This window comes from Oncorhynchus masou, chromosome 28, assembly GCF_036934945.1.
Source record: "Oncorhynchus masou masou isolate Uvic2021 chromosome 28, UVic_Omas_1.1, whole genome shotgun sequence".
In the NCBI taxonomy this organism is placed as follows: Eukaryota; Metazoa; Chordata; class Actinopteri; order Salmoniformes; family Salmonidae; genus Oncorhynchus; species Oncorhynchus masou.
Window position 1 is genome coordinate 73,622,444 of NC_088239.1, and position 23,506 is coordinate 73,645,949.

The 23,506-nt window shown below is 47.8% G+C and overlaps 1 protein-coding gene across 4 annotated transcripts in view; it reads right to left on the bottom strand.

Moving 5' to 3' along the window:
- ntng2b (netrin g2b) overlaps positions 1-23,506 on the bottom strand; it is a 126,699-nt gene that overhangs the window by 13,822 nt on the left and 89,371 nt on the right. For all 4 annotated transcript variants that reach the window (XM_064943260.1, XM_064943259.1, XM_064943258.1 and 1 more), the window contains 2 exons: positions 18,478-18,650; positions 17,384-17,419 (listed from right to left, as the gene is read on the bottom strand). In XM_064943260.1, coding sequence (XP_064799332.1) covers positions 17,384-17,419; positions 18,478-18,650 — 209 coding nt within the window. The remainder of the gene's footprint in view (positions 1-17,383; positions 17,420-18,477; positions 18,651-23,506) is intronic.

Below are 23,506 nucleotides of genomic sequence, written 5' to 3' on the forward strand. Positions count from 1 at the left end.
TCCCTCTTTCTCCCCCACTCCCTCTTTCTCCCCCACTCCCTCTTTCTCCCCCACGCCCTCTATCTCCTCCTCTCCCTCAACTCCTCCTCTCCCCCACTCCCTCTTTCTCCGCCACGCCCTCATCTCCTCCTCTCCCCCACTCCCTCTTTCTCCTCTACGCCCTCTTTCTCCTCTACTCCCTCTTTGATGGAGTTTTGCTCTTCGCATTGTCCTCTGCTTCAGCGGGTTTGGAGGTGACTGTGAACATTGAGCGATGTCGTCTTTTACAGTCCGATATGCATGTCTCTCTACACAACGCAAAGTACCACAGAACTACAGTACCCACATACTAGAACTATTACACATACTACTGAGGCTACAATACACAAGTTATACCTTTTTCAGTCTCTTTCTCCTTCACCTCTCCTTTCTCCCCCTCTTCTTCAAAGGGAATCTCAGTCTCTCCTGCATCTCCTGCCTCTTCACTATTAGCAGCTGAACAAAAAGCATTGCAACCTCCAAAAGGAGGATGTGCAAATGGATCATTATTGCAAACAGCCAGAAAGTTTCAAAGAGCTCTCTAACAAGTTCCTCTAAACAAGGAATTACTAATCAGCCAAGGGAAGTTGGGGAAAGAGTTGTACATGGGAAACATTCTCCTTTAAATTATACATTTAAGATGACCAGGCTACATTTAAGATGACCGAGCTTCATTTAAGATGGCCAGGCTATTGACCAATCAATGACAAGGTATTGATTCTGCAGCACTCCCCCAACTGGGTGTATGGGTTCCATAAAATCTATTCTGCATAATCCTTCCGTTTCTTTGCATGGATCCAAGTGATCCAGAAGTATTCTCTATCAACAGGGGCGTGGTGTGACAGCCTACCATAGAGATAGTAGAGCTGTTGGAGAGGCCATTTCCCATCTATACAATGTTTTTTTCTTTGGCAGAGACATACAAGAGCCCTCTATTCCTCTCGAAGGAGCTTACCCTGTGAGCTAGTGTGTAGCTAACACAGTCCCAGCGGATTCCCCCAAGCCAGTGCCCCCTCCACGCCGACTGATCCCAGTACAGATTGTGCTGCTGAGCCCCATAGGGAGGGAACGCTGGCTGCAGTTCCCAACCCCCCCAGCCATCATGTTTCATCAACGTGACCCTCCCACCACCATTAATGTCTGACTCTCGCCCCCCTGACCCATTTTCAGAATAGATAGCTGACACCCCCTCACGTGCGCTCACATACACAGGGAAGCTGCATTTGCCTGTACACACAATGCGCGCACACACCATCACATCCTCTGTATGGGGCACACACCAACACATTCTCTGTATGGGCTACACACCAACACATCCTCTGTATGGGGTACACACCATCACATCCTCTGTATGGGCTACACACCAACACATCCTCTGTATGGGGCACACACCAACACATTCTCTGTATGGGGTACACACCAACACATCCTCTGTATGGGCTACACACCAACACATCCTCTGTATGGGCTACACACCAACACATCCTCTGTATGGGCTACACACCAACACATCCTCTGTATGGGCTACACACCAACACATCCTCTGTATGGGCTACACACCAACACAATCCTCTGTATGGGGCACACACCATCACATCCTCTGTATGGGGCACACACCATCACATCCTCTGTATGGGCTACACACCATCACATCCTCTGTATGGGGCACACACCATCACATCCTCTGTATGGGCTACACACCAACACATCCTCTGTATAGGGCACACACCATCACATCCTCTGTATGGGCTACACACCATCACATCCTCTGTATAGGGCACACACCATCACATCCTCTGTATGGGCTACACACCAACACAATCCTCTGTATGGGGCACACACCAACACATCCTCTGTATGGGGCACACACCAACACATCCTCTGTATGGGGCACACACCATCACATCCTCTGTATGGGGCACACACCATCACATCCTCTGTATGGGGCACACACCATCACATCCTCTGTATGGGCTACACACCAACACAATCCTCTGTATGGGCTACACACCAACACAATCCTCTGTATGGGCTACACACCAACACATCCTCTGTATGGGCTACACACCAACACATCCTCTGTATGGGCTACACACCAACACAATCCTCTGTATGGGGCACACACCAACACATCCTCTGTATGGGGCACACACCAACACATCCTCTGTATGGGGCACACACCAACACATCCTCTGTATGGGGCACACACCAACACATCCTCTGTATGGGGCACACACCATCACATCCTCTGTATGGGGCACACACCATCACATCCTCTGTATGGGGCACACACCATCACATCCTCTGTATGGGGCACACACCATCACATCCTCTGTATGGGGCACACACCAACACAATCCTCTGTATGGGGCACACACCATCACATCCTCTGTATGGGGCACACACCATCACATCCTCTGTATGGGGCACACACCATCACATCCTCTGTATGGGGCACACACCATCACATCCTCTGTATGGGGCACACACCATCACATCCTCTGTATGGGGCACACACCATCACATCCTCTGTATGGGGCACACACCATCACATCCTCTGTATGGGGTACCCACCATCACATCCTCTATGGGCTACACACCATCACATCCTCTGTATGGGCTACACACCATCACATCCTCTGTATGGGGTACACACCAACACATCCTCTGTATGGGGTACACACCAACACATCCTCTGTATGGGCTACACATCAACACATCCTCTGTATGGGGCGCACACCAACACATCCTCTGTATGGGGCGCACACCAACACATCCTCTGTATGGGGCGCACACCAACACATCCTCTGTATGGGGCGCACACCATCACATCCTCTGTATGGGGCGCACACCATCACATCCTCTGTATGGGGCGCACACCATCACATCCTCTGTATGGGGCGCACACCATCACATCCTCTGTATGGGGCGCACACCATCACATCCTCTGTATGGGGCGCACACCATCACATCCTCTGTATGGGGCGCACACCATCACATCCTCTGTATGGGGCGCACACCATCACATCCTCTGTATGGGGCGCACACCATCACATCCTCTGTATGGGGCGCACACCATCACATCCTCTGTATGGGGCGCACACCATCACATCCTCTGTATGGGGCGCACACCATCACATCCTCTGTATGGGGCGCACACCATCACATCCTCTGTATGGGGCGCACACCATCACATCCTCTGTATGGGGCGCACACCATCACATCCTCTGTATGGGGCGCACACCATCACATCCTCTGTATGGGGCGCACACCATCACATCCTCTGTATGGGGCGCACACCATCACATCCTCTGTATGGGGCGCACACCATCACATCCTCTGTATGGGCTTTCAAATCATCTGCTCTGGGGCGCACACCATCACATCCTCTGTATGGGCGCACACCATCACATCCTCTGTATGGGGCGCACACCATCACATCCTCTGTATGGGGCGCACACCATCACATCCTCTGTATGGGGCGCACACCATCACATCCTCTGTATGGGGCGCACACCATCACATCCTCTGTATGGGGCGCACACCATCACATCCTCTGTATGGGGCGCACACCATCACATCCTCTGTATGGGGCGCACACCATCACATCCTCTGTATGGGGCGCACACCATCACATCCTCTGTATGGGGCGCACACCATCACATCCTCTGTATGGGCTGCACACCAACACATCCTCTGTATGGGGCACACACCAACACATCCTCTGTATGGGCTACACACCATCACATCCTCTGTATGGGGCACACACCAACACATCCTCTGTATGGGGCACACACCAACACATCCTCTGTATGGGGCACACACCAACACATCCTCTGTATGGGCTACACACCAACACATCCTCTGTATGGGCTACACACCAACACATTCTCTGTATGGGCTACACACCAACACATCCTCTGTATGGGGCACACACCATCACATCCTCTGTATGGGGCGCACACCATCACATTCTCTGTATGGGGCGCACACCAACACATCCTCTGTATGGGGCGCACACCAACACATCCTCTGTATGGGGCGCACACCATCACATCCTCTGTATGGGGCGCACACCATCACATTCTCTGTATGGGCTGCACACCATCACATCCTCTGTATGGGGCACACACCATCACATCCTCTGTATGGGGCACACACCATCACATCCTCTGTATGGGGCACACACCATCGCATCCTCTGTATGGGGCACACACCATCGCATCCTCTGTATGGGGCACACACCATCACATCCTCTGTATGGGGCACACACCATCACATCCTCTGTATGGGCTGCACACCAACGCATCCTCTGTATGGGGCGCACACCAACGCATTCTTTGTATGAGGTGGGGGTGCCATCAGGGACACTGCTGTTACACCTGGTGATCTTACACAACAGAAAGCATAAATGCATTTAATCTCAGTTACCCACGCTGCCTTGGGGGAAAGAGCGTTTCACCGTCCTACTGGTATTAATCTCTATCAGCTCGTCAGCTCAACTCGTACTGTCTGACACAAACACACACATGCACAGGGAACTGAGGTTAGATCTGCAAGAGTGTGTGTGGGTATTACGACTGTGCACGTGGGAGTGTGTTTGTGCGTGTTTGTGCGCACGTGTGTGTGTTCAGGGGACGGCTTAGCAGAGCAGGACAGTGATGGAGCTTTCAAATCATCTGCTCTGGTCACTGGCAGCAGTTTGACACTTTTCACCCTCTAGAGCTTCCTGACTCCCAACACTAAAACAGCAGGCTGCCTCTCTACAGAACCATGTTCACAGAGCCTGTCAGCCTGCCATTCCAGCCACCAAAACACATTGACATAAATCATACAAGTGTAATATAGCATATCAGGAAGTCGTGACAACCAGGGCCTTTATTACGACTGTGAACCAGGGCCTTTATTACGACTGTGAACCAGGGCCTTTATTACGACTGTGAACCAGGGCCTTTATTACGACTGTGAACCAGGGCCTTTATTACGACTGTGAACCAGGGCCTTTATTACGACTGTGAACCAGGGCCTTTATTACGACTGTGAACCAGGGCCTTTATTACGACTGTGAACCAGGGCCTTTATTACGACTGTGAGCCTGGGCCTTTATTACGACTGTGAGCCAGGGCCTTTATTACGACTGTGAGCCAGGGCCTTTATTACGACTGTGAGCCAGGGCCTTTATTACGACTGTGAGCCAGGGCCTTTATTACGACTGTGAGCCAGGGCCTTTATTACGACTGTGAGCCAGGGCCTTTATTACGACTGTGAGCCAGGGCCTTTATTACGATGCCAATGCGCTCTCTCACTCTAGCTCTCTCCCCCTCTCTAGCCCCTCTCCACTCTCTCTTTCGCCTTCCTCAAGCCCTTTTTGTGCGAGGGAATAGATGATCTTTCTATGAAGCCACACCACAGGAATCTTTCAAATAAATCAGGAAGATTTCTAGATTCAATGCTATTGATCTACTCTATTCTAAACTGCTACTCTATGGGTCTGGTTTACCTTCTCTCTCTACATCCATTGGCTCAGGCAGGTCCGTTGGGGAAGGGGTTGTAGTGGGGGGAGGGCTCTCAGCAGGTGACGTGAGCTCCTCCGCGATTGATGGATGGGGTGTGGATTCCTCTGTGATAGGCTGAGGGGTGGTTGTAGGGGGCGTTGCCTCTGTGGTAATGATGATGGATGTTGTAAGTTCCTCCTGCTCTATAGGTGTAGGTGATGGGGGGGCAGGGTGTCAGTGGGGGGGGGGGGGTTCGGGGTCTGTAATGGGGGGAGTTGGTTGGGTCCTTGGTCAGAAGGAGGGGCTCTTGAGGAGAGAGAGCATGTTCAAGGTAATGAGGGATGTATTAATTCATTAAAATGAATTGGAATGTCAGTGTACTTCCTGAATTGACTGGAATTTAAATGGAATTGACCCTGACTGTGACAGAGAGAATAAAAACAGTGATCTGGATAATTATATAATCTGGTGATGACACGTGTCTGTCTGTCTGCACAAATGGACTGACGTGCCTGTCTGTCTGCACAAATGGACTGACGTGCCTGTCTGTCTGCACAAATGGACTGACGTGCCTGTCTGTCTGCACAAATGGACTGACGTGCCTGTCTGTCTGCACAAATGGACTGACGTGCCTGTCTGTCTGCACAAATGGACTGACGTGCCTGTCTGTCTGCACAAATGGACTGACGTGCCTGCCTGCCTGTCTGCACAAATGGACTGACGTGCCTGCCTGCCTGTCTGCACAAATGGACTGACGTGCCTGCCTGCCTGTCTGCACAAATGGACTGACGTGCCTGCCTGTCTGTCTGCACAAATGGACTGACGTGCCTGCCTGTCTGTCTGCACAAATGGACTGACGTGCCTGCCTGCCTGTCTGCACAAATGGACTGACGTGCCTGCCTGCCTGTCTGCACAAATGGACTGACGTGCCTGCCTGCCTGTCTGCACAAATGGACTGACGTGCCTGCCTGCCTGTCTGCACAAATGGACTGACGTGCCTGCCTGTCTGTCTGCACAAATGGACTGACGTGCCTGCCTGTCTGTCTGCACAAATGGACTGACGTGCCTGCCTGTCTGTCTGCACAAATGGACTGACGTGCCTGCCTGTCTGTCTGCACAAATGGACTGACGTGCCTGCCTGTCTGTCTGCACAAATGGACTGACGTGCCTGCCTGTCTGTCTGCACAAATGGACTGACGTGCCTGCCTGTCTGTCTGCACAAATGGACTGACGTGTCTGCCTGTCTGTCTGCACAAATGGACTGACGTGCCTGCCTGTCTGTCTGCACAAATGGACTGACGTGCCTGCCTGTCTGTCTGCACAAATGGACTGACGTGCCTGCCTGGCTGTCTGCACAAATGGACAGACGTGCCTGCCTGGCTGTCTGCACAAATGGACTGACGTGCCTGCCTGTCTGTCTGCACAAATGGACTGACGTGCCTGCCTGTCTGTCTGCACAAATGGACTGACGTGCCTGTCTGTCTGCACAAATGGACTGACGTGCCTGCCTGTCTGTCTGCACAAATGGACTGACGTGCCTGCCTGGCTGTCTGCACAAATGGACAGACGTGCCTGCCTGGCTGTCTGCACAAATGGACTGACGTGCCTGTCTGTCTGCACAAATGGACTGACGTGCCTGCCTGTCTGTCTGCACAAATGGACTGACGTGCCTGCCTGTCTACACAAATGGACTGACGTGCCTGCCTGTCTGTCTGCACAAATGGACTGACGTGCCTGCCTGTCTGTCTGCACAAATGGACTGACGTGCCTGCCTGTCTGTCTGCACAAATGGACTGACGTGCCTGCCTGCCTGTCTGCACAAATGGACTGACGTGCCTGTCTGTCTGTCTGCACAAATGGACTGACGTGCCTGCCTGGCTGTCTGCACAAATGGACTGACGTGCCTGCCTGCCTGTCTGCACAAATGGACTGACGTGCCTGCCTGTCTGTCTGCACAAATGGACTGACGTGCCTGCCTGGCTGTCTGCACAAATGGACAGACGTGCCTGCCTGGCTGTCTGCACAAATGGACTGACGTGCCTGCCTGTCTGTCTGCACAAATGGACTGACGTGCCTGCCTGTCTGTCTGCACAAATGGACTGACGTGCCTGCCTGTCTGTCTGCACAAATGGACTGACGTGCCTGTCTGTCTGCACAAATGGACTGACGTGCCTGCCTGTCTGTCTGCACAAATGGACTGACGTGCCTGCCTGGCTGTCTGCACAAATGGACAGACGTGCCTGCCTGGCTGTCTGCACAAATGGACTGACGTGCCTGTCTGTCTGCACAAATGGACTGACGTGCCTGCCTGTCTGTCTGCACAAATGGACTGACGTGCCTGCCTGTCTACACAAATGGACTGACGTGCCTGCCTGTCTGTCTGCACAAATGGACTGACGTGCCTGCCTGTCTGTCTGCACAAATGGACTGACGTGCCTGCCTGTCTGTCTGCACAAATGGACTGACGTGCCTGCCTGCCTGTCTGCACAAATGGACTGACGTGCCTGCCTGTCTGCACAAATGGACTGACGTGCGTGCCTGGCTGTCTGCACAAATGGACTGACGTGCGTGCCTGGCTGTCTGCACAAATGGACTGACGTGCGTGCCTGGCTGTCTGCACAAATGGACTGACGTGCGTGCCTGGCTGTCTGCACAAATGGACTGACGTGCCTGCCTGGCTGTCTGCACAAATGGACTGACGTGCCTGCCTGGCTGTCTGCACAAATGGACTGACGTGCCTGCCTGGCTGTCTGCACAAATGGACTGACGTGCCTGCCTGTCTGTCTGCACAAATGGACTGACGTGCCTGCCTGTCTGTCTGCACAAATGGACTGACGTGCGTGCCTGTCTGTCTGCACAAATGGACTGACGTGCGTGCCTGTCTGTCTGCACAAATGGACTGACGTGCGTGCCTGTCTGTCTGCACAAATGGACTGACGTGCGTGCCTGTCTGTCTGCACAAATGGACTGACGACGTGCGTGCCTGTCTGTCTGCACAAATGGACTGACGTGCGTGCCTGTCTGTCTGCACAAATGGACTGACGTGCGTGCCTGTCTGTCTGCACAAATGGACTGACGTGCGTGCCTGTCTGTCTGCACAAATGGACTGACTGGCCTGTCTGTCTGCCAAATTCTTTCTATTGGCTCCTGTTTTCCTTAATAGTATGGCGGTAGGTGGAGCCGAGAGGGAGGCTCGGGTGTCTCAGGGATAAATACATCTTTCCCTCATTCATTGAGGAGACTCTCTCCATGCAGACAAACCTGTATTTTGGTTTGTGACATTTTGTTGCCTGTTTATTTTGGCACCTCAACACCCCTCATTACCATCATCCTATGCACACAACCACTCACACTGCTTACTACATACATCATTGTTAATTGTATATAGTTTACTTTGGTTAATAAATATATTTTTGTTATTCCTTGATCTCTGTGTTGTCTCCCTTTTTGTTACGGGCTACGAGCCGATTCGTGACAGCACAGATGAATTGACTATTTGTAGTCACATGACACACTTATGCGCGAGCACACGTACATATATGCACACATACAAAAACACACACTCTTACCCACCACGTCCTCTGTATTATGTGTCTTTCCTGTCACATAAACACATTTGTGAATAATGAGACAATTTGTCACTTGTTTGGGTTAATGTAGGCAAGATAAATTATCACAATAACACGTAATGCCACCTGTCAGTCTGGGTGTCCCTGTCATTTGTTACCGTGGCTCTAGACAGCCATTTGCACAACGCTAATGATGATATTGTGATTCAGGGAGGGATTGAGAGACTGTTCCCAGAACACCTAATGACACCCAGATGAGTGACAGGATGGTTACTTGAACGTTTGACCTCCTACGGACTACTTTATTACCATGTGATTTGGCTGGGTTTTAATACATGCTCATGTTTATGTTGAATTCTACTGGCCATTCTCTAAATCTGCTGAAGGGTCTGTTTGTACATGATGGAGCCTGTTTGTACATGTTGGAGTCTGATTGTACATGATGGAGCCTGTTTGTACATGATGGAGCCTGTTTGTACATGTTGGAGCCTGTTTGTACATGTTGGAGCCTGTTTGTACATGATGGAGCCTGTTTGTACATGTTGGAGTCTGTTTGTACATGTTGGAGCCTGTTTGTACATGATGGAGCCTGTTTGTACAAGGGTCTGTTTGTACATGTTGGAGTCTGTTTGTACATGATGGAGCCTGTTTGTACATGTTGGAGTCTGTTTGTACATGATGGAGCCTGTTTGTACATGATGGAGCCTGTTTGTACATGTTGGAGTCTGTTTGTACATGATGGAGCCTGTTTGTACATGATGGAGCCTGTTTGTACATGATGGAGCCTGTTTGTACATGATGACCTCTTTCTCCCCTCTCCAGATGAGCCTGTTTGTACAAGGGTCTGTTTGTACAAGGGTCTGTTTGTACATGATGGAGCCTGTTTGTACATGATGGAGCCTGTTTGTACATGATGGAGCCTGTTTGTACATGATGGAGCCTGTTTGTACATGATGGAGCCTGTTTGTACATGATGGAGCCTGTTTGTACATGTTGGAGCCTGTTTGTACATGTTGGAGCCTGTTTGTACATGATGGAGCCTGTTTGTACATGATGGAGCCTGTTTGTACATGTTGGAGCCTGTTTGTACATGTTGGAGCCTGTTTGTACATGTTGGAGCCTGTTTGTACATGATGGAGCCTGTTTGTACATGATGGAGCCTGTTTGTACAAGGGTCTGTTTGTACAAGGGTCTGTTTGTACATGATGGAGCCTGTTTGTACATGATGGAGCCTGTTTGTACATGATGGAGCCTGTTTGTACATGATGGAGCCTGTTTGTACATGATGGAGCCTGTTTGTACATGATGGAGCCTGTTTGTACATGTGATCTTGGAGCCTGTTTGTACATGTTGGAGTCTGTTTGTACATGTTGGAGCCTGTTTGTACATGTTGGAGCCTGTTTGTACATGATGGAGCCTGTTTGTACATGATGGAGCCTGTTTGTACATGATGGAGCCTGTTTGTACATGATGGAGCCTGTTTGTACATGATGGAGCCTGTTTGTACATGATGGAGCCTGTTTGTACATGATGGAGCCTGTTTGTACATGTTGGAGCCTGTTTGTACATGTTGGAGCCTGTTTGTACATGATGGAGCCTGTTTGTACATGATGGAGCCTGTTTGTACATGTTGGAGCCTGTTTGTACATGTTGGAGCCTGTTTGTACATGATGGAGCCTGTTTGTACATGATGGAGCCTGTTTGTACAAGGGTCTGTTTGTACAAGGGTCTGTTTGTACATGATGGAGCCTGTTTGTACATGATGGAGCCTGTTTGTACATGATGGAGCCTGTTTGTACATGATGGAGCCTGTTTGTACATGATGGAGCCTGTTTGTACATGATGGAGCCTGTTTGTACATGTTGGAGCCTGTTTGTACATGTTGGAGTCTGTTTGTACATGTTGGAGCCTGTTTGTACATGTTGGAGCCTGTTTGTACATGATGGAGCCTGTTTGTACATGATGGAGCCTGTTTGTACATGTTGGAGTCTGTTTGTACATGATGGAGCCTGTTTGTACATGATGGAGCCTGTTTGTACATGATGGAGCCTGTTTGTACATGATGGAGCCTGTTTGTACATGATGGAGCCTGTTTGTACATGTTGGAGCCTGTTTGTACATGATGGAGCCTGTTTGTACATGATGGAGCCTGTTTGTACAAGGGTCTGTTTGTACAAGGGTCTGTTTGTACATGATGGAGCCTGTTTGTACATGATGGAGCCTGTTTGTACATGATGGAGCCTGTTTGTACATGATGGAGCCTGTTTGTACATGATGGAGCCTGTTTGTACATGATGGAGCCTGTTTGTACAAGGGTCTGTTTGTACATGTTGGAGTCTGTTTGTACATGATGGAGCCTGTTTGTACATGTTGGAGTCTGTTTGTACATGTTGGAGCCTGTTTGTACATGTTGGAGCCTGTTTGTACATGATGGAGCCTGTTTGTACATGATGGAGCCTGTTTGTACATGATGGAGCCTGTTTGTACATGATGGAGCCTGTTTGTACATGATGGAGCCTGTTTGTACATGATGGAGCCTGTTTGTACAAGGGTCTGTTTGTACATGATGGAGCCTGTTTGTACATGATGGAGCCTGTTTGTACATGATGGAGCCTATTTGTGCAAGGGTCTGTTTTGTACATGATGGAGTCTGTTTGTACATGATGGAGTCTGTTTGTACATGATGGAGTCTGTTTGTACATGGAGTCACATGTGTATGCGTGAGTGTGTGTGGCATGTAGACGTGTGAGTAAAAAAAAAAGGTCAAGAAGTGTTTGCGTGTGACACAGGAGTCTGGTGCGGAGAGGACAGCTCATAATGGGGTGACTGGAATATTATCAAACCCATGGAAACCTTGTTTGTGTTTGACACCATTCCATGAATTCCTTTCCAGGCATTACTATGAGCCCATCCTCCCCAATTAAGGGAACACCAGCCACCCGTGGTGTGAGTGTAAGGTTTAAAGAGTCAGAGTCTGTGTTTTCTACTACTCTACTAGCATAGAGGGAATCCTCTTCACCTGCCAAAACCTGACCTGCAAAGGCAGCTGTAGGAATGGGAGGGGTCAAGGGGGGCCAAGGGTTAGGACTTGGTCTCTCTGGTCAGCCCTCAAAGTAGATCAGCCCGGCTAGCCACTAGACTGCTTGTCCCCTATCCATCTGAGCCTGCTCAATAGAAGGGACTGACCAGCTGACCGGCTGGGGGAGGGACTGACTGACTGGCTGCCTGGCTGGCTGGGAGTGAGACTGACTGACTGGCTGGAGGAGGGACTCGCTGACTGGCTGGGAGAGGGACTGACTGACTGGCTGGCTGACTGGCTGGCTGACTGACTGGGGGAGGGACTGACTGACTGGCTTACCAGCTGGCTGGCAAGGGGAGGGACTGGTTGACTGGCTGGGAGAGGGACTAACTGACTGGCTGCCTGGCTGGAAGTGAGACTGGCTGACTGGCTGGAGGAGGGACTGACTGGCTGACTGCCTCTGGGTGGGAGGCCCAGGAGATGAAGGGAGCTGTTTCTGTAGTGTAGTGGCTGGCCCAATACACATGTTACTTGGCTGTTTAATCGGATAGACTGCTGTGTGAAGGGAAGTAGAGAGGAGCTTCTCTTTCCCCTATTATATTGCATAACACGCTTCCCCAACATACTTGTGTGGATGGAATGTGCGTTCTGTATGTAGGGAAGAAGGATGGTTACCCGTGGACAGACACACGCATACATGCACAAACCAACACAAACTCAATGAGAAAACCATACTCATGCTCACTCACTTGCACACACCCTCGCTTGCATGCACACGCGCACACACGCACGCACACCCCCCCCCCAATCTAAACACACAGGTCATAGTGCTGACTCTTGAGACATCGTCAATGGGGACTGGAGTGTAGAGAGTTTGCAGGGCTTGGTACAGTCATTTGTTATGACTGGACTGGGAATTATAGGGTGTTCTATTCTTAGGTCTAGAGGGGTAGACTCCTGGTCAGACACAGCATGTATTGTACCTGTAGGAAGGTGATGGGAGGTGGGAAGTTGGGGTGTGTGTGTTCCACCATCAGAGTAAGACCTCAGACCTCTGTTCCTCGGGAGGAAGAGGGGAGGATGAGGATGATTTATGAGTTTCACTGTGCTAAGCCATATGCCATCCACACACACACAGGTAATGAGACGCTCCAAACATCAGGGTCAGGCCCGAGCCAGATAAACTATTCTAACCACCAGATAAAAGATAAAGCAAGATAGCATCACATCTTAGTGGTAGTATAGCAGATCTGAAGCCCATTGTCAAGTGTATCAGAGTATCAAGCTTAGAGAAAGCTACTGATATGGTGTGGTATGCTGTACACTCTTAGTATCTAAAAGGGTTATTCTGCTGTCCCCATAGGATAATCCTTTGAACCTTTTAAGTTTCAGGTATAACCTTCTACCTGGAACCAAAAAGGTGCTCCTATGGGGACAGCCAAAGAACCCTTTTGGAACTCTCTTCTTCTAAGAGTGTAGTTTGGAAGGTTTGGGGTCAGCTCCATTCAATTCTGGTCAATTCAGGAAGTGTACTGACATTTCAATTCCAACTCCAATTCTCTTCAGTGCTTTTCAATTAGGAATTTTTAAATGTTTTATTTCACCTTTATTTAACCAGGTAGGCTAGTTGAGAACAAGTTCTCATTTACAACTGTGACCTGGCCAAGATAAAGCATAGCAGTGTGAACAGACAACAACACAGTTACACAGGGAGTAAACAATTAACATGTCAATAACACAGAAAAAAAGGGGAGTCTATATACATTGTGTGCAAAAGGCATGAGGAGGTAGGCGAATAATTACAATTTAGCAGATTAACACTGGAGTGATAAATGATCAGATGGTCATGTGCAGGTAGAGATACTGGTGTGCGGGGCCTCCCGGGTGGCGCAGTGGTTAAGGGCGCTGTACTGCAGCACGAGCTGTGCCATCAGAGTCCCTGGGTTCGCGCCCAGGCTCTGTCGTAACCGGACGCAACCGGGAGGTCCGTGGGGCGACGAACAATTGGCCCAGCGTCGTCCGGGTTAGGGAGGGATTGGTCGGTAGGGATGTCCTTGTCTCATCGCGCACCAGCGACTCCTGTGGCGGGCCGGGCGCAGTGCGTGCTAACCAAGGTTGCCAGGTGCATGATGTTTCCTCCGACACATTGGTACGGCTGGCTTCCGGGTTGGATGCGCGCTGTGTTAAAAAGTTGTGTATCGGACGACGCATGACTTTCAACCTTCGTCTCTCCCGAGCCCGTACGGGAGTTGTAGATACCACGAAATTGGGGAGAAAAAGGGGTAAAATTAAAAAAAACACACAAAAACAGATACTGGTGTGCAAAAGAGCAGAAAAGTAAATAAATAAAAAAAGTGTGGGGATGAGATAGGTAAATTGGGTGGGCTATTTACCCAATTGAATTGAATTGGAATTGGGATTTTTTAAACTTTCTGAATAGACTCTAATTGAAATGGAATGAACCCCAACCCTGGTACATTGTTAGACTGTGGTCTTCTCTAACAACAGTGGTTGTTGCCTAGCTGAAAATAAACTACAGCAGACCCACTAACTACAGTAGACCCACTAACTACAGTAGACCCACTAACTACAGTAGACCCACTAACTACAGTAGACCCACTAACTACAGTAGACCCACTAACTACAGTAGACCCACTAACTACAGTAGACCCACTAACTACAGTAGACCCACTAACTACAGTAGACCCACTAACTACAGTAGACCCACTAACTACAGTAGACCCACTTACTACAGTAGACCCACTAACTACAGTAGACCCACTAACTACAGTAGACCCACTAACTACAGTAGACCCACTAACTACAGTAGACCCACTAACTACAGTAGACCCACTTACTACAGTAGACCCACTAACTACAGTAGACCCACTAACTACAGTAGACCCACTAACTACAGTAGACCCACTAACTACAGTAGACCCACTAACTACAGTAGACCCACTTACTGCGGTATATAAGATGAGCAATATGTCTGATAACAAAATGTCTTTAATTGTCTTTGTAGGAAATACTATGCAATAATTGGTCAAATGTGACAATTCAAGTTTGTGTCACTACCTAACCACACTGTGGTCTTTGAAAAGTCCCTAAAGGGATTTAGACTGTGCTTCAGTCAGCTGCTCCTCAATCACAGCTTATCAGTGACTTTATCGGAGCTCCTGACGTCGGCCTAAAAAGTGCTGCGCTGTTCAACAACACCACTTAATGGATTTCCTCAAAGAAAATTCTGACGACATCACAGACAACGTTCCTGGCATTCCCTCTTTATTGGGCCTCTCCCTCCCTGCTTCCCACGTCCTAAGTGCTTTTCTGAAGGAACACGAGCGGCGCACCAGCTCCCTAGATGCCAGGTTTAAATTTAGCCTGGGACCGTCGTCGGTCGGAACAAGACCCGGTTCTGAGGACCACTTTATATTCATGGTCTTGACAGTGTGTGTTTGGTCCTGTCGGATATGGGCTCCTCAAACCCAGTCAGTCAAAAAGAATCCAGTCAGACAGTCCATACTGTAGCAGCTCAACGCCCACTCTCTCCTATGAATGAACTAGAGGGACTAGCCAGTAGCCACAAATTGCATTAATGTCAACCAAGATGATGGCTTGACAATGATAATCCACAAGAGATAATGTACGTCTGAAATAAACACACACACCCTACATATAACTACTATCTATAATTTTGGACCTATCACTACCTCTACCTTCTCTAGGTGCCCTTCTCCCTGAATACTAGCAGAGGCTTCCTGAGTAGCGGTTGTGAACGGATCTGGTTCTGGTGTGGTAGTGGGGGTTATGGCTGTAGTTTCAGGTTCACTTTGACTTTCAGTTATGGAGGTAGTAGTGGTGGTTGAAGGTGGTCAAAGGCAAATGTTCTGAAAGTTCTGTGAGAAAGAAGATTCCAAGTTGACTAACAAACATCCCCCTCTCCAACCAAAACATCCCCCTCTCCAACCAAAACATCCCCCTCTCCAACCAAAACATCCCCCTCTCCAACCAAAACATCCCCCTCTCCAACCAAAACATCCCCCTCTCCAACCAAAACATCCCCCTCTCCAATCAAAACATCCTCCTCTCCAATCAAAACATCCCCCTCTCCAGCCAAAACATCCCCCTCCCACCCTGTTTCAACCAAAACAACATTGGCAGCACTAAGACTAGTCTAAAAGCATATGTCATATATTTAAATCAATAAATAGTTTTAAAACAAATCGAATATAGATCTGCGAGTTTTACAAGTCTGTTTTAACCACTGTCCCCCATCCAGTCCTATAGGGTGCCGGTTGTAACATGCAATATTTTGTGAAAAATGAGTTCCTTGTCACAAAAAGTAATGGCGGCCCAGTCAGCCTGTAGACTAACTAATGAGAGACCAGTGCTGTCTGTCAGGTCTGATGTTGCCACTTTGCCCATGGTTTCCATCTAAACGCTCGGAGCAGAGAGTGTCTCCACAGAGAGAATCCCTAATCAAATTCCCTTTTATTCATTCCTCTAGGAGTTCCTCTCCCGGAATCACACCGCATTACAGCACACTTAAACATTCACACTCCCTCCCCCTCTCTCTCTCACACACACACTCCCCTACTCTGTCTGTCTGTCTGTCTGTCTGTCTGTCTGTCACACACTCCCCTGCTCTCTCTCACTCTGTCTGTGTCTGTCTGTCTGTCTGTGTGTCTGTCTGTGTCTCTCTCCTCTCTCTCTCACTCTGTCTGTCTGTGTCTCTCTCTCTCTCACACACACACTCCCCTGCTCTCTGTCTGTCTGTCTGTCTGTCTCTGTCTGTCTGTCTGTCTCTGTCTGTCTCTGTCTGTCTGTCTCTCCTCTCTCACCCACACACTCGTTCCCCCCCTCTTCTCTTTCATTATCTCTCTCTCTCATCCTTTTCCCCTGCCTCTGCTTTACCACCCACACACTCGTTCCCCACCCCCCTCTTCTCTTTCATTATCTCTTTCTCTTCCATGCTTCTCCACCAGTGTGACTTCAGTCCAACATAAGTAAGAAAGAACTGTGGAAAGATTCCTCCAGTGAAAGCTAGCGTAGCTGGGATGAAAAGGACATAACGGTGCCAACAGTACAGGGAAGCCTATCAATAATATAGAAGACAAGACCAGCGCTGCAACCAACAAAGAAGAACAGAGGGAGCTGGATGAAGAACAGAGAGATGGAACGACGCGTTAGATGGAGGGATAAAGGGATACATAAAAGAGAGAGTGGGGGTGAGAGAGAAAGTGGATGCAGCATTCTCTGCTTGGCTTGTTTTAACTTACTAGAACCACCGCCCATGGGGGCACCAGCGACTGCACCTGAAAAGGAGGGAGAGAGAGGAGAGGGGAGGGGAGGGGAGAGGGGGGACAAAAGAAATAGAGGATAAGTATCTGTTTATTTATGCATTCATTTGACAAAGTCTTCCCTCCCTCATTTATCATACTCTGTAGAAAGAGCAAGCAAATCAGCGTTCTTCATATCTGGCCTGACCTAAGTGGGTGCAGGCTTTTGCTCCAACCCAGTACCAAACACACCTGATTCAACCAATTAACTACCGTTGATAATCTGTCCATTAATCAGTTAAATCCGTTGCGTTGGTGCTGGACGGGCACATTCTGTGGGACCAGGACAGCGGAACACTGATCTATATGCAGTTCGTGGCAGGACGGGAGTAGCTGGCCTAGATGATTATTTTATGATCGCTAGCCCCCCCCCCCACTACACAGCTTTGTTCTCTGCTCTTAGGTAAAGGGGAAAGAACTCTGCATCTCGATTTCTCTCTCTATCTCTTCCCCTCACCTCTCTCTTTTCTTCCCCCTGTCCTTCTCTCTTATTTTTACGTAACTCATCTCTCTTTCATTCAGGACATTGGACAAAGACGTCTGGGGATTCCACATGCATCCTTCATACATCTTTCAAATAAATATTTGTTATCAAAAATAACACAAGAACTTAACCTTTTATGCATAAAGGATCCAACATAGTGTAACAAGTCCAGTAAAAAGTGTCTGCTAAATGGCATATATGTGACATATTATATATACAATTTGTGTTTCAGAATACTTCATCCCTTAAAATCAATTGATTACCAACCCACAGTTTTAGTAATTACATAGTAGATACATAGTTGTTACACTGTTACAGATCAACAACAGGGCATAATACAAACCATTTTGGGCGAATATACTTGACAAAACTACAGTAAGTCGCAAACATTTATTGTTACTAGCAGTATTCTTTCTATTCAGCGTACCTATAGTAAGTAGACATATTAGAATAGAATATTCTGGAATTAACTATCTGTGAGTGAGCTGTATAAGAGGGATCTGCTCAAAGGGAACATAGAATAGAACTGGGATAGAACTGGGGCACATACAGGTGTTGGGGGATCCGTTGGGTGTGGGCAGGTATGAACCAGCCTTCCAGGACTTGGCTTTGAAGCCCTTCTTGCAGCGCTGACAGTCCTGTCCTGTGGTGTTGTGTTCACACTGACACTGGAGGTCTCCCTCCTGCAGCAGGCACAGCGATGCATGTAGGTTACACTTACACCTGGGTACAGGAGACAGGAGGAAGAATGTGAGTGTGTGAAAGGAGAGGTGTGTGTGTGTGACTGTTTATGGATGTGCCAGATGTTTACACCAAGAGGGGATGACGAGTGGGTGTGTGGGGGTGTGTGGGTGTGTGAAAGGAGAGGTGTGTGTGTGTGTGTGTGACTGTTTATGGATGTGCCAGATGTTTACACCAAGAGGGGATGACGAGTGGGTGTGTGGGGGTGTGTCTGGGTGTGTGAAAGGGTAGCAAAGGCACAGGAGTGAGAGTGTACTATATTGTATGTTGCAGCGACCTTGATCCAACACCTAGGCACCTCGTCAACAGATTCACATCCCTTGACGTAACAGTAAAGGTGATGGGTTCAAGCCCCAGTCAGGACTACCTACTGACTCCCTAACAATATCTTAAATGAAACAATAACACAGTTGACCTAAACCAGAAGAATGACAAGTTTTGCATTATATATATCACAGAAACGTTTGCAGGTTACATTTAGACACCTGAGTGGAGGGGAGAGAGGAGCAGTAGGAAGTCTCTTACATGCTGACTAGACCGGTTGCGAGTGTGCTGATTTTGTCCATCCACACCAGACGCAATCAGGACACACCGGTTGAAATATCAAAATGAACCAACTATATTCATTTGGGGACAGGTTGAAAAGTATTTAACATTCATGGCAATTTAGCTATCTAGCTTGCTGTTGATAGCTAATTTGTCCTGGGATATAAACATTGGGTTGTTGTTTTACCTTCATCTTCTTCTTCAGACTCTATATGTCGGTTGGCAACCAACTTTAAGGTGCGTTACCACCACCAACTGGACTGGAGTGTGGACTTCAGTTCATCTATCAATCACCCACGTGGGTATATGCTCCTAAAAACCAATGGGGAGATGGGAGAGGCGGGACTTGCAGCACATCAAACGTCACAAATAGAACCAGGTTCTATTTTAGCGCCTGGCTACACAGATGCACGTGAGCAGTTCGGATGCAAGGATTAAATAGCATGTATGTGTACATTTATTTTGCAACGCTCACGCACGTAATGTGAGTGGTGTGGCCAGCATGTTAGACACCTGGGTGGAGGGGAGAGAGGAGCAGCAATAGTAGCTGTGTGAACTCTAACTTGGCAAAGTGTAATTTTTGATTTATACACACTTGCATTCAAGAGACAATAAGGAAGAATACAATGTGGATCTGGTACCATAACATCATTGACAGACAGCTCTGAACTCTCACTGATGCACACTCAAAACTACTGCTTGTTGTTCAAGAATAAATCTGCTCAGTTTGGTCGATAATTGCCAGGAAAGCCGGGCTGATAGGTTTGTGTGTTTGAGTGTGCATGTTTGCATGTTTGCGTACGTGCGTGCGTGTTGTGTGAGCACATATTTATGTGTGTGTTTGCACGCATGCTTGTGTGTGTGTGACAAGGGGCAGAGCCCAGGTGGGTTGGTCCAGCAGTAAGAATCATGAGACAGGAAATGAGGATCTTGAGGATGTCACGGCGGCTCTGACTTTAAATTAGTCTTTTCCAGATGAGCGGCTGGATTCCAATCTGGTTTGTTCTGCAGGAGTGGACAGCTATCCGTCTACATCAAATATTCAATGAATGGGCCCTGTACACTGGCAAAATTACTACTTCAAGCTTCCTTCATCACTTCTCTGTCTCTCTCTCTCTCCGTCTGGACCCTTTCTCTTTCTCTCTCACAATCTCCCCTCTCTCTCAAATCAAATCAAATTGTATTTGTCACATGCGCCGACTACAACAGGTGTAGACCTTACAGTGAAATGCTTTCTTACAAATAGAAATGAGAATAAGAAATAAAAGTTCCAAGTAGATAAAGAGCAGAGGTAAAATAACAATAGCGAAGCTATATACAGGGGGTACCGGTACAGAGTCAATGTGCGGGGGCACCGGTTAGTCAAGATAATTTAGGTAATATGTACATGTAGGTAAAGTTATTAAAGTGACTATGCATAGATGATAAAAGAGAGTAGCAGTGGTGTAAAAGAGAGGGGGGCAATGCAAATAGTCTGGGTAGCCATTTGATTAGATGTTCAGGAGTCTGATGGCTTGGGGGTAGAAGCTGTTTAGAAGCCTCTTGGACCTAGACTTGGTGCTCCGGTACCGCTTGCCGTGCGGTAGCAGAGAGAACAGTCCATGACTGGCGTGGCTGGAATCAATTTTTCAGGCCTTCCTCTGACACCGCCTGGTATAGAGGTCCTGGATGGAAGGAAGCTTGGTACCGGGCCGTATTCTCTCTCTCTCGTCTCTCTAGTTTCAGATGTACACCTCCCTCCCTGCGTCACCAGTCCTCTCCTTTAACTGCATTACCTACATTATTACCTTTCATTCCATTATAGCACCTAACTCTAGAACATAGTGGAGGAGTGTACACTAACACCCCAATCCACAAAGCATCTCAGAGTACGAGTGATAGGACCTAGGATCTGTCCATATAATATTATTCATTATGATCTAAAAGGAAAATCTGACCCTAGATCAGCACTCCTATTCTGAGACACTATGTGGATACGGACCCTGGACTAAAACTTTATAGATCACAGTGAATCACTGAATTCATTCAGAGAGAAGCACAGCCCTATATTCACCTAGACACATGCACGTACACGCACGCACACACACATGCAAACAAATGCGTATACATTGAGTATACCAAACATTAGGAACATCTTCCTAATATTGAGTTGCACCCCTGACTTTTTTTTAACCCTCAGATCAGCCTAAATTCATTGGGCCATGGACTCTACAAGGTGTCAAAAGCGTTGCACAGGGATGGGGGCCCATGTTGACTCCAATGCTTCCCACAGTTGTGTCAAGTTGGCTGGATGTCCTTTGGGTGCTGGACTATTCTTGATACACACGGAAAACTGATGAGTGTGAAAAACCCAGCAGCATTGCAGTTCTTGACACAAACCGGTGCGCCTTGCACCTACAACCATACCCCATTCAAAGGCACTTATATTTATTGTCTTGTCCACTCACCCTGGGAATGGCACACATACAGTCCATGTCTCAATTGTCTCAAGGCTTAAAAATCCTTCTTTAATCTTAAGGATCCGCCCCTTTTTTTATTTTAATTATCACCTAAAATGACATACCTAAATCTAACTGCCTGTAGCTCAGGACCTGAAGCAAGGATATGCATATTCTTGATACCATTTGAAAGGGAACACTTTGAAGATTGCAGATATGTGAAATGAATGTAGGAGAATATAACACATATCTGGTGAAAGATAATACAAAGAAAAAAACATGCGTTTTTTTTGTCCCACCATCTTTGCAATGCAAGAGAAAGGTGCAATTTAGATTTTGTCCACCGGATGGCAGCATTGTATGTGCAAAGTTTTAGACTGATCCAATGAACCATTGTATTTCTGTTCAACATTTTGTGTTAAGATTGCTCAAATGTGCCTAATTGTTTTATTCATACTTTTTTAAGTTCATAACTGTGCACTCTCCTCAAACAATAGCATGGTATTATTTCACTGTAATAGCTACTGTAAATTTGACAGTGTAGTTAGATTAACAAGAATTTAAGCTTTTTGCCAATATCAGATATGCCTATGTCCTGGGAAATTTTCCTGTTACTTACAATGTCATGCTAAACACATTAGCATACATTAGCTCAACCGTACCGAGAGTGGGATATCAATCTGTAGAGATTCTTAAGAGGATTTATTAACCTTAACCTGTCTCCTCCCCTTCATCTACACTGACTGAAGTGGATTTAACAAGAGACATCAATAAGGGATCATGGCTTTGACCTGGATGCACCTGTTCAGTCAATGTCATGAAAAGAGCAGGTGTTCTTAATATTTTGTATACTCAGTGTCCGTGTGCACACTGGACATCTCTCTTTCTATGGGACAGGTTTACTGGACATCTCTCTTTCTATGGGACAGGTTTACTGGACATCTCTCTTTCTATGGGACAGGTTTACTGGACATCTCTCTTTCTATGGGACAGGTTTACTGGACATCTCTCTTTCTATGGGACAGGTTTACTGGACATCTCTCTTTCTATGGGACAGGTTTACTGGACATCGCTCTGTCTATGGGACAGGTTTACTGGACATCTCTTTTTCTATGGGACAGGTTTACTGGAAATATCTCTTTCTATGGGACAGGTTTACAGGACATCTCTCTGTCTATGGGACAGGTGTCCTGGACATCTCTCTTTCTATGGGACAGGTTTACTGGACATCTCTCTTTCTATGGGACAGGCTTACTGGACATCTCTCTGTCTATGGGACAGGTTTACTGGACATCTCTCTATGGGGCAGGTTTACTGGACATCTCTCTTTCTATGGGGCAGGTTTACTGGACATCTCTCTTTCTATGGGGCAGGTTTACTGGACATCTCTATGTTTATGGGGCAGGTTTACTGGACATCTCTATGTTTATGGGGCAGGTTTACTGGACATCTTTCTGTCTATGGGGCAGGTTTACTGGACATCTCTATGTCTATGGGGCAGGTTTACTGGACATCTCTATGTTTATGGGGCAGGTTTACTGGACATCTGTCTATGGGGCAGGTTTACTGGACATCTCTTTTTCTATGGGACAGGTTTACTGGACATCTTTCTGTCTATGGGGCAGGTTTACTGGACATCTCTCTTTCTATGGGGCAGGTTTACTGGACATCTCTCTTTCTATGGGGCAGGTTTACTGGACATCTCTATGTGTATGGGGCAGGTTTACTGGACATCTCTATGTTTATGGGGCAGGTTTACTGGACATCTTTCTGTCTATGGGGCAGGTTTACTGGACATCTTTTTCTATGGGACAGGTTTACTGGACATCTTTCTGTCTATGGGGCAGGTTTACT